A 15842-nucleotide genomic window follows, 5' to 3' on the forward strand; every position below is an offset into this window, starting at 1 on the left:
GGCAAAACAGATAGAATAGGAGAGAAAGGACTTGGTTAAAAGTGCTATCACACAGCTGGCTGGATGACTAAATGAACCAGTTCCTAAAAATGATAACTCCAACTTACTGCAGTTTGGAAAGTACTCTAACAGTTGAAGTCACTAATTATCTTATTTATAATAGCACCTTTATTGGTGCACAGATGCAGACATGTTTTGAAATCAATTACCTGATCAGAGTTTACTGAAGCATCAGCCTGTTTGAGGGAAAAAGTGAGGGTGAAGTCAAGCATGAAGTGCCATGAACTGCAATTCCTGGAATAGCAAGCCAGAGACTAGTTCCAAAAGCAAGTAAATCCCCATAGACCTCTATGTTAAAATGTATTATTTAAAAAAAGGCAAATTAGCTATTAAAGTTTAAAAGTTAAGATTTTCAGGATTGGGGCATCTAACTGCTAACTGACGGGGTGGGGGGGTTAAGTGGCTTTCAATTTCACTAATTTTAGTCGCTGATTGGGCCTCTCTACCCAGTTTGTGCCCATGCCTTTTGGAGCATTGTGTGTTACAATTATCTCAATTGATACATCTTGCTGTGTGCACTGTAAAAAAGCAAAAGTTAAGAAGACTCAAAACATCAAACTTGATTCTATGGCTTTTTGAATTGTCTAAACTTTTGATTGCTGTTGTTAACTTTACAAAAGTTCTGGCATCTTGAATTTTCATGTTCACCTAATAACAATATTCCTGTGAGGGTAATAATAAAATCTGGCACAGATTGTAAAGTCACCCTTGTTGATGCAACTTTCCCATTTATCCATACTTAGGACCAGCACACTAGCTTGTGAACCCTAACATGAGGCGGGGGTTGTGCTTTATGTTACTGACACTTGGCACAATGCAGTCAGGCCAGTACCGTTCTCCTGGCAAACACCATCAGATTGGCAGACAGATTTTGTCACTCCAGAGAACACATCTCCACTACTCTAGAATTCAGTGCCAACGTGCTTTACACAACTGCTTCTGACACTTTGCATTGAGCCTGGTGAATTAAAGCTTGGATGCAGCTGCTCAGCCATGGAAACCCATTCCATGAAGCTCTCTGCACACTGTTCTTGGGCTAATCGGAAGGCCACATGAACACTGGAAGTTTGTAGCAATTTGCTTTGCAGAAAGTTGGCGACCTCTGCGCGCAATGTGCCTCAGCATCCACTGACCCTGCTCTCTGATTATACATGGCCTGCCACTTTGTGGCTGAGTTGCTGTCATTCCCAGTCACTTCTACTTTGTTATAATACCACTAACAGTAGTGAGGAAATTTCATGACTGGACTTGCTGCACAGGTGGCATCCTATCACAGTACCACGCTGGAATATGAATAAGGGATATATATTACCGAAGCCATGTCAGCTCAGATGTCACCTGGATTAACAAGTTCCACATCAGGTGTTGAAGAACCAGGACCTACTGATGAGAAGTGGGCTATTGGAACAAGGCTACTGCATAAGCAAACAAGAGATGAGCATAAGGAACTGTTGGCATGCTACCACCCCAGTGAACGGGGTTGCATGAAGTGGATGTGGGACCTATGAATTCTTTGACTAGTAGCTCAGTGTTTTTCTACATCAGTGTTTCAACCAATGAGAGAGCACAATAAGCAGAAATTAAATGTAGTACAGTAAAAACTTTATGTTCATTAGACTGCATGTGTGTAGCTCAGTTAGCACTATTTTTTACAAATGTCACAGATTTGCTGGTAATTGACTTGCTAATCTCAATGTTACTGTTACTGGCAGAAATAATACCAAAGCTGAAATAAGCAAGTATTTATTGAAATGTGGCATTCGGATTTTGCTTCTGCTCCTATTCTCATCTTTCATCTACTTTCCGCCTCTGCTCAGACCTGCTGTCAGACTGGAGTGAGAATGTTGTCTGTTTTATAAAGAGCAATTCGTGGCAGAGCAGCCTTTTTCATGAATAATGTGATACCACTGACATATGTGGCTAATATATATTACACTCTACATTATTGCTGGTATATATTACTGCTGATGGTACACACAGCTAATATAAATTATTCATTGGTCATTATTCATATCTTGCTGAATCACTGTCCTGGCATAACTTCCTGTCTGCCTTCAACTTTTTAAATTTCCTTTCCTTCTTTTAATCTCTCTCTTTCACAGCTTAAACTTAACATATAAACATGAATTTCCTGTTTTGTTTTTTTTTGTTGTTGTTTTTGATTTTGTTGAAGGAATATGTGCTTTATGTCACTGGACCTCCCGCCTTCCCACTCTTGAACAAACACACTAACAAACAGAGAAAGAGGAGAGCTGTGGAACCAAAGAGACAAGTGAAGGCAGAGAAAGAGCACAATAAAGCCAGCAAGACAGGAGAGAAAATGGATCAAACAAGACAGAAGGATGAGGGGGAAGCAAAGCTAAAAATAAAAGCAGGAGTGAAAGATGATAAATAGACTGTAGGTTTATAAAAGGAAGGTCAATAAACAACAGAATAAGAGGTGTGACTACCTTTAATGGTATCCATTTACAGCCAAATGCAGAGACAGAAATGCACAGAATATGCACATGCACGCTGTTATTCTTCATATTCACAGTACATTTAATTAGCCTCACACAATCAAGAATAAGTATGGTGTTGAATCTGGCCTTGAGTAATAATGTATGTAACTGTATTTGATCTTTTAGACACTAGTACCATCATCTATTAGTACTATTAAAACTCCTATGTTATCCAAGAGTTACACAAGAAAAAAAAAAAAGAAGAAGAAGAAGAAGAAAGAAACCTGTTTCTAAAATCTGGGCCTGACTTTCAAAGTGTTGGCCTTCATTCTTTGTGTGATAGTACTGTGCTGCTTTAGAAGATCTGAGAATGTGACATCGTTACAAAAACATTGAGAAATGACAGCTGAAACTACAGAATATGGTTGCCCTAAAATTTAATTGCTCATGCATATGTACTCACTATCGTTTTAAAACATTTAGTAAATACAAAGCCACATTGATCAAAGTGATAGATTATTTAGGCAACAAAGTAGGCAGAAAACTATGGAGCAACTGACAGCTACTGAGGCAGGTATTTTACAGAGCTGAAAGGAGAGGAATTATTGGACTTCTATTTGTCTGGTCAAATACAACTGCAGCTGTTTGCTTCCATATATATATATATATACATATACATATATATATATATATATATATATATATATATATATATATATATATATATATATATATATATATATATATATATATATATATCCCAACAAGCCTATTCAAAGGAGTCTTATCATTATTTAATGCTGTAATTTTAAATATGATCAATGTATTTGATCATAGCCTCTTCCATTGGCTTTTAAGGTGGCTGTAATTAAACCATTAGTCAAAAAGATTTCCAACCTTCCTCTTATTTAAAAAAAATTCTATCTGTGCTTGTCTAGCTAGACCTTTGTGCAGCATTCAGTACATTTAAATACAGAGTCTAGCAACACATTGCTGGAATTAAAGGAAATGCACTGCACTGTTTTGTTTTTTTTGTTTTTTTTTTATGTGATAGATTCCAATTTTTGTATGTAAATGAAGAATCTTCTTCACACATAAAAGTTAGTTATGGAGTTCCACAGGGTTCTGTGCTGGGACCAGTACTTTTTACATTATACTTGTTTCTCTTTGACAATATTATACAAATCTGCATATATATGCATTATCTAGATGATACCCACTTATATTTATCTATTAACCCAGATAATACCAGTTAAATTACAGGTACAGGTAGATTAAAGACATACAGTACCAGTCAAAGTTTGGACACACTGTCAGGCTATGAAGGCTGAGTGACCTGTAATTTTTTTTTTTTTCTAAATTCAGACAAACCTGAGGTTACTATATTTGGCCCAAAAAATCTTAGAAACATTGTGTCTAACCAGATACTTACTGAGGATAGCATTACCTTGGCCTCCAGTAACACTGGGAGGACTACTAGAGTCTCTTTTGACCAGAGTATGTCCTTGTACACAGAGTATGTCCTTCTTCACACATGTATATATCTGCACTGTATTGCTAAAATTAGACCTATGCTGCTATAGGCTCAGGCTGCTAGGGAACTTCACATGGTGTACTGAAAAGCATTGGGCAATTCTCCTCCACTCCCCTCTTTTCACTCCCCATGTGTTTATATACCACTGCTGTAACATATAGATCGGAATTGGACATCTGAACTCCATCCATCTTTTCATTTTTTTCCATGAATCCAGTTCAGGGATGTGGAGTTGCTGGAACCTGTCCTAGCTGCCATAGTGCAGAAGGTGGGGCACGCCATGAACAGGTCAAGTGCCAATTAACATAACTTCATGCATGTCTTTGGGGTGTGGGAAAAAGCCAGAGTACTCAGAGAGAAACCACACACAAACAGAGAGAACATGCAAACTCCACACATAAAATGCCCCTGCCGGCCAGTGGATTCAAACCCAGGACCTTCTTACTGCGAGGCAGCTGCTAACAACTGCCAAACATCTCAGCTCATAATAACATGAACATGCTGTGGTAACAGTGAGTCCACAATGCCTTAACACCTTATACTATAGGTCTATTGTATTGTATAAGTCTGCCTCCTATGCATGTTTATTTCATTAGTCTATAGTCTTTTGGGGTTTTGTTTTTGTTGTTGTTGTTGCTTTTTCTTGCCCAGTAATGAGATTTGGGGTTCATCAAGATGGATTACAGTGTGTGTTCGTAAAGTTTCATAGTATAAGAATCCAGGCACATGTTACAAGTATGCTCCCTATCGTAGGACTGCAAATCATGAATCAGCCACCACATATGCATACAGAGTGCATCACTGAGAGCTATAGATAACCATGTCCTCTGCAAGAAAAGGAAAAGGCTCATTTCACTGCAGCTAAATGACACTTCATCTCACCTACTGAAAACTAATGTTGGAAGGAGTCATAAAGCACTGTCTGTTGCTGTCTGTGTCTCACAGTCAGCAATCTGTCTGTCTGTGCCTGTCTGTCTCTAATTGTCCATCAAGCTCTCCATCTGTGCTTGTCTCCATCCTTCAGTCTGTTCCATCCTTAGGCCTTTTCACAGGGGAGGGAACAGTTTATTCAGCCTGTGAGCCTAATAACTCCCCTTCCCCATCGACCTCGTTAGGATATGGTCTATTTGTAGTGAGTGAACATGTGTTTGTACGCAAGGGTAAATGTGTGCATGCTGGGCTAAGTCGGGATCTCATTAACTCCTGGAATGGTCCTGTGCTTCTCCCACAGACAGATCCATGCACACATCACTAGTGTTGGATGAAGACCGTATTTTCAGAAACATGATTTTGCACTGAGTAAGAAAAGCATTCATGCGTTCAGAAAACAAGGGCATCAAATTATCCAAGTAGACTTTAGAAGATAAATTCCTCATCAACAATACTCTGTAAAGTATTAATTATTTATGTTACACTAAGGAAATAGAAAGCCTTGTGTGTGCGTTGTGCACAAGCATTTGATAATCCTCAGTGTTTGCCTATTAAGTAGGAAGGAAGTTAGAGCGTAACCTTCATTAGGCAGCTGTAAAAGAAGCTACAGCGTTATGGTAATTTTTCTAATCAGGAAAAGAGACCAGAGAGATGAAACTATTATGGGAGTACTGTTTTCTCACAGAGTTTGTACTGTACATGCATTCTTTACAGTATCATTTTCACCTGGATGATAGTTCTGTGTTCTCTTCACTATGACTCATCAAATTCTTACAGATGTAGCCTTATTTTTAACTAAACTGATTATTTTCAAAGACATTTTACATTGTCATACAAAGTCATAAAGACTCACTATATCTTATAATCAGGGTCTTTCCAGGATTTTTATCAACACTGTGACAATTAACAGTCTTAAATCTTACATAGACTTAGATCTTACTTTTATTTGTCATATTTACCATGTAAAGTACAAGACAGATCATTTTTTTGTGGCTATACAAATTAGAATATGGCTGGAAGACAAGTGGCTGGAAGACAGTGAGAAGTAGAAGCAGTGGAGAGGCTCACACAGTTGATTTGCAAAGAGCAAAAAAAAAATTTCAGATAGGACCCCTAAAGGCAATAGAATATTGTTACTTTCATCTGCAATAATTTATACTTGGAAGTATGCTTAGGCTTCTGCCCCCGCGACCCGGCTCCGGATAAGCGGAAGAAAATGGATGGATGGATGGATGGAAGTATGGCTCTATTCTGGGACCTCCTTCGCCTTCTAAATGCTAGCCTTGAAAGCCATAGGTTGAAAAAGTAGACTCCATCCATCCATTCTCTTCCACTTTCCACATCCTTTTCAGGGTTGTGGGGGGCCTGGAGCTTATCCCAGGTGTCAAGGGGTGAGAGGCAGGGTACACCCTGTACAGGTCGCCAGCCTGTTGCAGGGCCAACACAGAGAGACAAACAATCATTCTCCTTCACACCTATTGGCAATTTAGAATCACCAATTAACCTAATCCCACTAATCACATGTCTTTGGACTGTGGGAGGAAACCAGAGTAACCGGAGAAAACCTGGGAGAACATGCAAATTCCACACAGAATGGCTCCGGCCAAGGTGGATTCAAACCTAGGACCTTCTTGCTGTCAGGCAGCAATGCTAACCAGTGCTAACCAGCCCACCATGCTGTTAGTGGGCTAATGCTGCTAGACTGACCTGTGAAGATCATGTCTCGTATTTTATCTCAATTTGTGTATAATTTAGCCTTCTTCACTATGGTGCCACATTACTCCAAATAGGTGAAAATCCTGCTCAGATGCAGTTTACTTGGCAAGAGTGTTTGAAACTACAAATGGAAGCAAATGCTAAACTCCAATTGGATTTTCTGGGTCATTGACACAGGGTGGCCCTGCTGTGTTTGGTCTAGCTTTAGCAGCTGTGACAAAATGACGTGTGGCAGTGAGTGTGTGTGTGCATGTGTCAGAAACAGAAAAAAATAGCATTTGCAGTAATACATGTTAAAGTACCACATATATACTAAGACATATTTATTCATGATTATAGACACAGTACCAGTCAAAAGTTTGGACACACCTTCTAATTCAGTGTTTTTTCATTTTTTAAAGGTGTCTGCATTGTAGCTTAATGCTAAACTCATCCAAATCATAAAGAAATACATATGGAATTATTTAGTAAACACAAAGTGTTAAACAAACCAGAATATGTTTTATATTTTAGATTCTTCAAAGTACACACCTCTTGCTTAGCACATGACAGCTTTGCACATCTTGCCATTTTATATTATGAGGTGGTCACCTGGAATGGCTTTCAGTTAACAGCTGTGCCTTGTCAAGAGTTAATTTCCAGAATTTCTTGCACTTTCAAAGTGTTTGAGATCATCAGCTGTGTTGTGAAGAGGTAAAGTGGTATTCAGTGAATAGCCCTATTTGGGTGACGTTCTAATCCATATTATGGCAAGAACTACTCAACTAAGTAAAGAAAGATGACAGTCCATCATTACTTTAAGAAATGAAGGTCCAAATTTGAGATTTTTGGTTCGATATGCCATGTCTTTGTAAGACACAGAAAAGGTGAGCAGATGGTTCCTACATGTGTAGCTCCCACCCATGTATGGAGGAGGAAGTGTGATGTATGGGGTGCTTTGCTGGTGACACCGTTGGTATCTTATTCAAAATCCAAGGCACACTTAATCAGCATGGCTACCACAGCATTCTGCAGAGACATGCAACCTCTGGGAACTCCTTCAAGACTGCTGGAAAACCGTTTCAGGTGATTATCTCATGAAGCTGATGGAAAGAATGCCGAGAGTGTGCAAAGCTGCAATCAAAACTTTGATTCCTTACTTTGAAGAATCTAAAATCTAAAACATATTTTGGTTTATTTAACACTTAAGTTCACTTCGTTATGTGTTCCTTCATAATCTGGATGACTTTGGTATTAATTTATAAATGTAGGAAAAAAAATTAAAAAGTTAAAAAATTGAATGAGGTGTGTCCAAACTTTTGACTGGTACTGTATAACCAATATGTATGTGTGTTTCCAGCCATCTAAGTGTTTAGTTGTATTTGTAATCTGGTGTCTGCTTAAAACAGTTTGCCCTCAAGCATCGGTTTTACCTAAATATGTGCTTTCAACAGAACACACTTTTATGCCGGCATCTGAGTTGTCGACTGATGTACTCATGAGCCATGTCTCAAAAAGAGGCTTTTTACTTTTCACTCAGCAGTCTGAGTGCCTTGGATTTCCCTTTTTTGTATGCTTACTATTCTCTTGATGAAAGATGAAATGATGAAAGCTGAAAGTTGTGGTAATGTACTCTAAATAAATCATTAAAATGCATTTATTGGACCAGAGGACAGATGTCTGGTTGGTCGTAGCAGCTTTAGAAGCAAATCACTGGAGATATCATGTACTACTACAATGCTTCATATGTTATTTTACATTATACAGTAGGCTGGGGATATTCCCATGAAATATGCATTATCTTCATGTAAGTCATTTTGTACTGACAGGAATAAAGAAAAAAAAAATCTTCCAGGTTCAAATGAAGAGAGTGGAGAAAGGACGTAAAGAGAAAATGATGTAAGAGTTATGATGAGTCATGGTGATGGGACTGGGCTCCATTTTCTTTATTTGTCAGTGGCCTCTTTCTGACAAAACACTGATTTTATCAATGATTTCAATAAATTGTATTTTTTAAATTTCTAAAACCAGCATATGCATTTTTAAACATTGCCGATAATACAGCAAACAGCTGCTGTGTGGATTATACTGGAACTGTGAAACCACTAAACCTCAGAGGAATATACTGTCATTTCTGCACATTCATTTGGAGCAAATACATGTTAAACAACAAATGATAAACAAAAACAAAATGATCACTTTTATAGATTATAACACAAGATACTATAAAACCAATGGGAGAAGCATTGGACTCCTGAAGCAGGACTATATAATATGGTATGTGACTGACAGTATAATTTTCCTAGAATTAAATTTCAATGTATTTTATCTGAAATTACAATGTAATTATATTTACCTACAAATAATCACCAGTAGATACACTGGAACACGGAGGTACCAATTCAAGTTTTAAAGTAAATAAGAAACAATTACTGTAAGCAATTTTAAATAATATTTCAAAGGAAAGGAGAAATAATTATACTGTAAGTAATTTAAAGTTTTAAGTAGCTTCTATGTATTTCAGTGTAAAAAACTATATTTCCCCAACTTATTCTGTAAATACTCAGAGGCACAGGCTTGTATTATGGAGTGGCTCAACCTTCTGATCTTATTTTGCAATTAGGAATTATTTTGATGTGCATCATGGATTTTCAACTGTACGCTGATGATACATATAAAATATGATAAGGACTATTCTCACTTTCAGTGAAAAATGAACACCATCAAACACTGCAGGTCATTTAGCACATCCAATCTTATAAGGTTAGGAGGTTAGACCTCGGATTCAGAAAGAGCTGTTTTAATTCCCTCATCCTTTTCTCAGTCTTAGTGTCTCTTATTAGTTTGTCTATTCTCATTTACTGTTTTTCCCATGTTACTTGAATATTTTATTATCCTATTTGTTTATGTGTAATTTGTGTTCCAACCGAATTTTTTTCAATTCCCTTTTGTTGGTTGGTGTTTTTTTGTTTTGTTTTGTTTTTTTTGTTTTTGTTTTTTTTTTGGGGGGGGGGGGGGGGGGTGGATTTGTTAACATCATCTCATTTTCTGTTAGCCTCCCTCCCTCTCTCAGCCCAATCACATGCAATAATCACAGCCATTTCCATATCCTCCCATCAGCTGTCTCACAACAGTGACCTTGAGCAGCAGGCTGCTGATTGGCTTCTGTGTTGATGATTTGGAGGTCACAAACCCCAGCACTTGGAATTAATGGACTCTGCTTCATGACTACAGGACCCCCGACACATAGATGCCCACATACACAGATGCCACGGCAAGTAATAGACGGTCAATGGGAGTCACAGCCCTTACAAACCTAATTATGTGAGCCAATGGCAGGCATCAGCCAGGGAGTAGTCGCTATGACACACATATAAACATACAGACCCAATCACAGCAGACACAGAGGTATACCTACAGGTCATGTCCACTGGCATCGCTAACTCTTCTGTCACTGGCTACACTTTTTACGTAGCCAGTGACAGGTGCAGGCAGTGAAAAAGCGCACACAAAGCATCATCTGAATCATGTGCACAGACAGCAAACGACACAGATCAGCTGTATTGCCTGGGCCTATGTAAAATAACAAGCTGCAAACAATTTGATAGGATTTAAAACTCCAGGTCAAGCCATCATATATCATATAAAAGCACTGCATACAAAATGACAGCAAGAGGTGCTTATTACAGGACAAATACACATATATGCTACACACACACACACACACACACACACACACACACACACATGGCAAAGCACACAGAAGAGAGTGCATTGCAATATTTACAAGCACAGACTCCAACAACTATTTAATTTCCCCTTTAAGCTTCGAGTACACAAACAATTGTTCTTGTTGAGCTATATTGCTGCTTAAAGCCCAACAGCTAATTTCATCTGGGGTTTAAGGTTACTTATTAGAGCCAGCAGTGCACACACGTGCGCACAAACACATGAACACAGAGACACACACACATACACACACGCACACAGATATATATATTATGACCACCTGCGTACATGTAATATTGTGTTGGTCCCCTTTTTGTTGCCAAAGCAGCCCTGACTCATCGAGGCATGGACTCAACTAGACCCCTGAAGGTGTGCTGTGGTCTCTGACACCAAGATGTTAGCAACAGATCCTTTAAGTCCTGTAAGTTACGAGGTGGGGCTTCCGAGCTGGCGTAATGTGAAAAGCTGGGCCTGCCTTTAGGGAATTTGTCCAGCAGGGGTGGTTAGTTCTTGTTTTACGTTGAACCAAAACAAGAGCAGTGACACTGGGCATGATGCAAGGAAGTAGCTGATGCGTTGCCTTGATAACAGAGGACCAATTATAGCTGACCTTCTGCTCCATTTTTCAGAAAGTAAAACTTACAAGCTTCTACAGTATAGATCTGCAGAATTACAGTTGTTCTCAAACTGGCAAAACAATCTGTTACAGCCTCAAGTGTAAAACTCCAAGGTATCCAGGCGCATTTTCATCTCTTTTTGTACCTGAAGTCAGAAATTCACAAGCTTTTTTCATTCACCCAAACGGGTGCTAGTAACTAGAATAATGGAAGAATGTCATCTTACCTGTGCATTTCTTCAGACTGCCAGGTCTTTTGCCATGCATTCCCAGCTTACAGTTAAAGTTTTCCTCCCAGAATTCAGCAAACCAAACATTTCTTCTGTTGTTGGACAGCGAGCGGCTACGGAAATACCGGTCAAATGCTGCATAAAAGACAGACAGGGCAAAAGTTAAATACTGTGAAGAGGGTTGTTTTTTTTCTTTTAGAAACTCTACTGAACCCATCTCCCTATTCATTTTGTACAGAAGAGCTGTTTTCAACACTTCCCAGATATTGTTAAATGATGTAATGTGAGAGGGCACTGGTGTTTCAGGGGTTATTGGCTTCATTTCAACTGAGTCTGTCTGTACTAGAAAATTAGATGTTCAGCACAGTGTAATACATTTTGGCACATAAATGCATAGGTTATGAATAGCCTATGTACAGTATGACTGAAAAGCCATTTCGGTGGAGTCGTTCAGTATTGGAGCTCCTATCAAACACTGACGCCAAGAGAAAGGAGAGCAAACATTTCAAAACAAGCTTCCACAATAGCTTGGATACTTGTCCAATTTAATAACTACAGAAGAGGAAGGAAAATAGGAAAGAACACATTTTTCCACTCATGGGAATGAAAATACCTGTCAGCAAGTGGCAGGCTGGGATAAAGATACTGTACAGGCGAAAGAGAAGTGAAGAAGACAAAAACTCTCTTGTACTGCTTTCTTCACACCATAATTAAATGTGAAAGAAGCTTTTAAAGTTGCATGATATGCAAATATGCAGACAACTGATTTTTTTTTTTTTTTTTTTTTTTAGAGGATTTGATCCATCTACATTGTTTTATCTGCCACAATAATCTCTCAACATTCATCAGGTCACCATTTGTCCACCTAGATTTATGGGTAGGATTACAGTTTTATCTTAGTTGTAGCCACAGTAAATAGGCAAATTTTCAGAAACTAGAAGATTTTAGCTTTCAAAAGAAGTTTTAAATAAATTTGAAATTTTTTCCATTCGTGTTCCATATAAGCAAAAATTATTTTTACAATATTATACAAACCCTCAAGTCATGCATCATCTTTTTATTTTGGTTGGAAAATGGGAAATACATTTGAAAGTCAATATTTGGTATGGTATTTGGTATAGTCTTCAGAAATAGTTCTACAGGCTTTATGAAGAACATTCAAAGCTCTTCTTTGGATGTTGGCTGCCTTTTCTTCCGTTCTCTGTCAATATGATTCCACGCTGCTTCAGTGATGTTGAGGTCCGGGCTCTGGGGAGGCCAATCTGTGACTGATAGTGTTCCATTGTGTATTTTTCTATCCAGGTATGCTTTTTTTTGCAGTGGCAGTGTGTTTAGGATCATTGTCATGCTGAAAATGACGCTGTTGCCAATCAGATGCATTCAAGATGCTATTGCATGGTATATAAAAATCTGTCTCCATAATTCCATCAACTTTGACAAGATCCCCCACATCACTGGCTGAAATGCAGCCCTAAACTATGACAGAGCCTCCACCATGTTTTACAGATGGCTGCAGAGACTTGCTATTGGCTTCTTGGAAGCAAAATATAAAGAAATGAGGGGTGGGTCAAGACTTTTGCACAGTATTTTAAAAGTGCTAGGTAACCCTAGATGACCAGTGACCAGGTGGCTTTTTAAAGCTTAGCATCATCATTCATGTGAGTGCCAGGGGTTGTTTTCAATTTTCCTGCACAAGAAGATGGCAAAGAACCATTTACACTTAACTAAGAAGATGCAACCTTCAAATCATCATATGCACTGTAGCTATGTGTAACACTGCATTAACTTAATTCCCTGATATTAGAAAAAAATGCATGTATTGCTGCCAGATAGGCAGTTGTTTAGATGCACAACGTTCCTGTGATTATGCTTCATATTTTGGTAATTCACTTGTTCTTCTTTCTTACAGAGTGTTGGTTTAAGAGTGTATGTAAGAACTAATGAACCTTTGACCACCATATTCTGATCACCTAATGCTTATTTCGAACTGAACATTTAAGCCAGATGGAATGAAATTCCCTCGTGGTGTTCCTGACATATCACATTCAGAAGAACGGGGATAGGTCAGGTTTGTCAGGTTTGTGTACCGTCAGAGAAGACATATGTTCACGAGAATAACTTATGCATATGGATTATTTATGCAAAAACATAATGCCTCCAGCCACAACTGCTGCTGGCACATGGGCATAAAAAAGTACTTCTGAAATGAACAAAGTTGTTCAAATCAAAAATGTTATTTGATGCTTCTGCCTCTAATCTACACATTAAGTGTGAAGCATGTGCCTGAAGACGTTATCTTGGTTCAAAGACCAGCAAGTGGGAAAAATAGAAAGCTTCTTTTCAAAGATGAAAAAAAAATTATCTGGCGTTTTACTCCTTATAAAAAAAAAAAAAACAAAAAAACACAATTTAAAACTGCTGCCTCACCATCTTAAAAACAGCGTTGTGGTGTGTTTGAACCAGTTGTGCAGCAAAGTGTTGCCTCACATTACTCAATCGCACATAGTTGCAGGAAGGAAGTGCTTCCTTCTAAGTCCAATAAAAAAAAAAACCCAAAAAAAACAATAGGGTAAAGCAACTGTTTACACATCAGCGCACAACTATAAATGCAAATAACAATGTTGCCCACTGTGGTAAAGCTCCAACAGAGAACTATAAACTATGGTTTAGACACAGTTTAAGCTTTATAAAACGTATGTTGCAGAATTATTGAATGGTACCACATTATATTTCCAGGTCTAGTTTCTTCAGTCTGGTCATTAATCCTCACTCACATTTCTTCTATCTTCTCTGAAGACCACATAGTCTGTCCCTTTGTGTAAATCTGCCAAAGCTCACTTTGATTCATTTAAAGTTCTATTTCTCTCTCACTCTCTTCCAGTTTATATCTTGTCTCCTATGTGGGCCTCCAGGAGTCAATTATCTAATAGAGAGCTCTGACAGAGAGCAAATGAGGATATTCTCCCTGGTCTATTGGCAAAAACTTGTTGCCCACTGGGATCAAAAGTGAGGAACATGAGCGCATTTCATTTTTGTCTGTGGTCCTTTCCCCTGTCCGCTTAATTTGATCTATCAAACTTTGAGCAAACTCTGCTTCGGCTTTCTTTCATTTGTCACAAATCCAGTTTCACTGCAGGTGAGAATTAATTGTAAAGTCACTCCTTGCATATCGTCAGTTATTACCTACAGTACATGTGTGCTGACATCTTAGTATCGTATATGTCTATTATTTTATCCTTACCATCCACAGATGCTCTTTTGGGAAGAATTGTGATAGCACCCTCAGCCACTTTCTCCTGGCCAATCACAGGAGAGATCTTGGACCCCCAGCTATCTGAACCCACCCACAGGAAGTGGCCCGTCTGGTTGTTTCTTTTAGCTGCATCCAGAACTCGTCTGTTTAAGAAATAAAAAAACATCAGAGAATTTTAAATATCTCAAGATTGGTTAAAGAGCCACGCTGAGCAGTGGGGTACTTGGATGCATGTGCTGAAGAATTACACTGCACGTGTGTAAATAATTGAAAGGCTAAAACATTTTTATGATATATAGTATAATGATTGTGCATGCAGTGCAGTGAGGGCTCATGTCATGCAAAAGTTCTAACCAAGTGATTTGCTTGAGAATAATCAAATGAAATTTATGTCTTTTCTCACCTTTTCGCCTGCCATAAAATCTGAAGTATAACACGATTCTAACCAAAGCAGGGCGTGTAGGTGCCAAAAGGTTTCTATTATGTTAAAAATGGCACAAAAAAGTACAGCAGTGGGAAAGTTGTCGAGCAGGGTTCTTTGTTAAAGTGCACAGCACGTACCGTATGTCATCCTCATTAGCAAACATGATGATGGCCCTGGCATTGGAGGTCTCCAGCAGGCGTCTGATGATCTTGTCAAACTCCCCTGGCCTGGGCTCCCTGGGGATCTTCAAGGACTGGGCAATACACACACCACCTGGGACAGAAAGGGGAGAAAAGAAAACGAGGGACAGATTGCATCATCTATTTTAGAGTCACTGATTTGCATTTTCCATTCTGTTTTCATTACTTATTTCACTCTTGGGTCAGTTTGCACACATTTCATATAACTGTGTTCTGAGCTTTATTGAAAGCACTTCATGTCAATGCTTCTGATGAGGGCTTTAACACTTGCAGCGTCCTCTTTGAGATAAAGGTAAGAATAAGTGGCTAGTTAACATGGCAGCAGAATAAGAAAGAAAAAATCCAGGAAAAAGAAATGACTAAAGATAAAATACTCCTGACAATTACATTCAATTTGCCACCTGAAATATTCAAAACAAAAAAACATGAAAAAAGAGAGAATGAAACAAAGATTGACAGGTAAGAGGAGACTAGGTAGGAAGAAAGTAGAGAAAGGGTAGGAGGGATCCAGAGTACTGGGAAATTATGAGGAATGAACACTAGATGAAAAAGGATGTTACATTTGACAGAGAAAGGTCTTAGGAACAGGAAAACAAGGGAAAAAAGACTAAAAGGAAGAAGTGAAAAAACTCAGTGGAAAGTTGAGGAGAAAAAAGCAGGAATGGAGAACAAGCAGGGAAAAAAAAAGAATTTCATGAAATGAATTGAAATGATGGTGGAGGCAGGAGGT

The 15842-nt window shown here is 38.5% G+C and overlaps 1 protein-coding gene across 1 annotated transcript in view; it reads right to left on the reverse strand.

Annotated features, from left to right (window-relative positions):
• Nucleotides 1-15842, reverse strand: part of grm8a (glutamate receptor, metabotropic 8a) — a 266173-nt gene that overhangs the window by 60211 nt on the left and 190120 nt on the right. The window contains exons 3-5 of the mRNA XM_030720317.1: nucleotides 15050-15185; nucleotides 14477-14631; nucleotides 11233-11370 (exon numbers count right to left, since the gene is read on the reverse strand). Coding sequence (XP_030576177.1) covers nucleotides 11233-11370; nucleotides 14477-14631; nucleotides 15050-15185 — 429 coding nt within the window. The remainder of the gene's footprint in view (nucleotides 1-11232; nucleotides 11371-14476; nucleotides 14632-15049; nucleotides 15186-15842) is intronic.

Source organism: Archocentrus centrarchus, chromosome 23, assembly GCF_007364275.1.
Source record: "Archocentrus centrarchus isolate MPI-CPG fArcCen1 chromosome 23, fArcCen1, whole genome shotgun sequence".
NCBI lineage: Eukaryota > Metazoa > Chordata > Actinopteri > Cichliformes > Cichlidae > Archocentrus > Archocentrus centrarchus.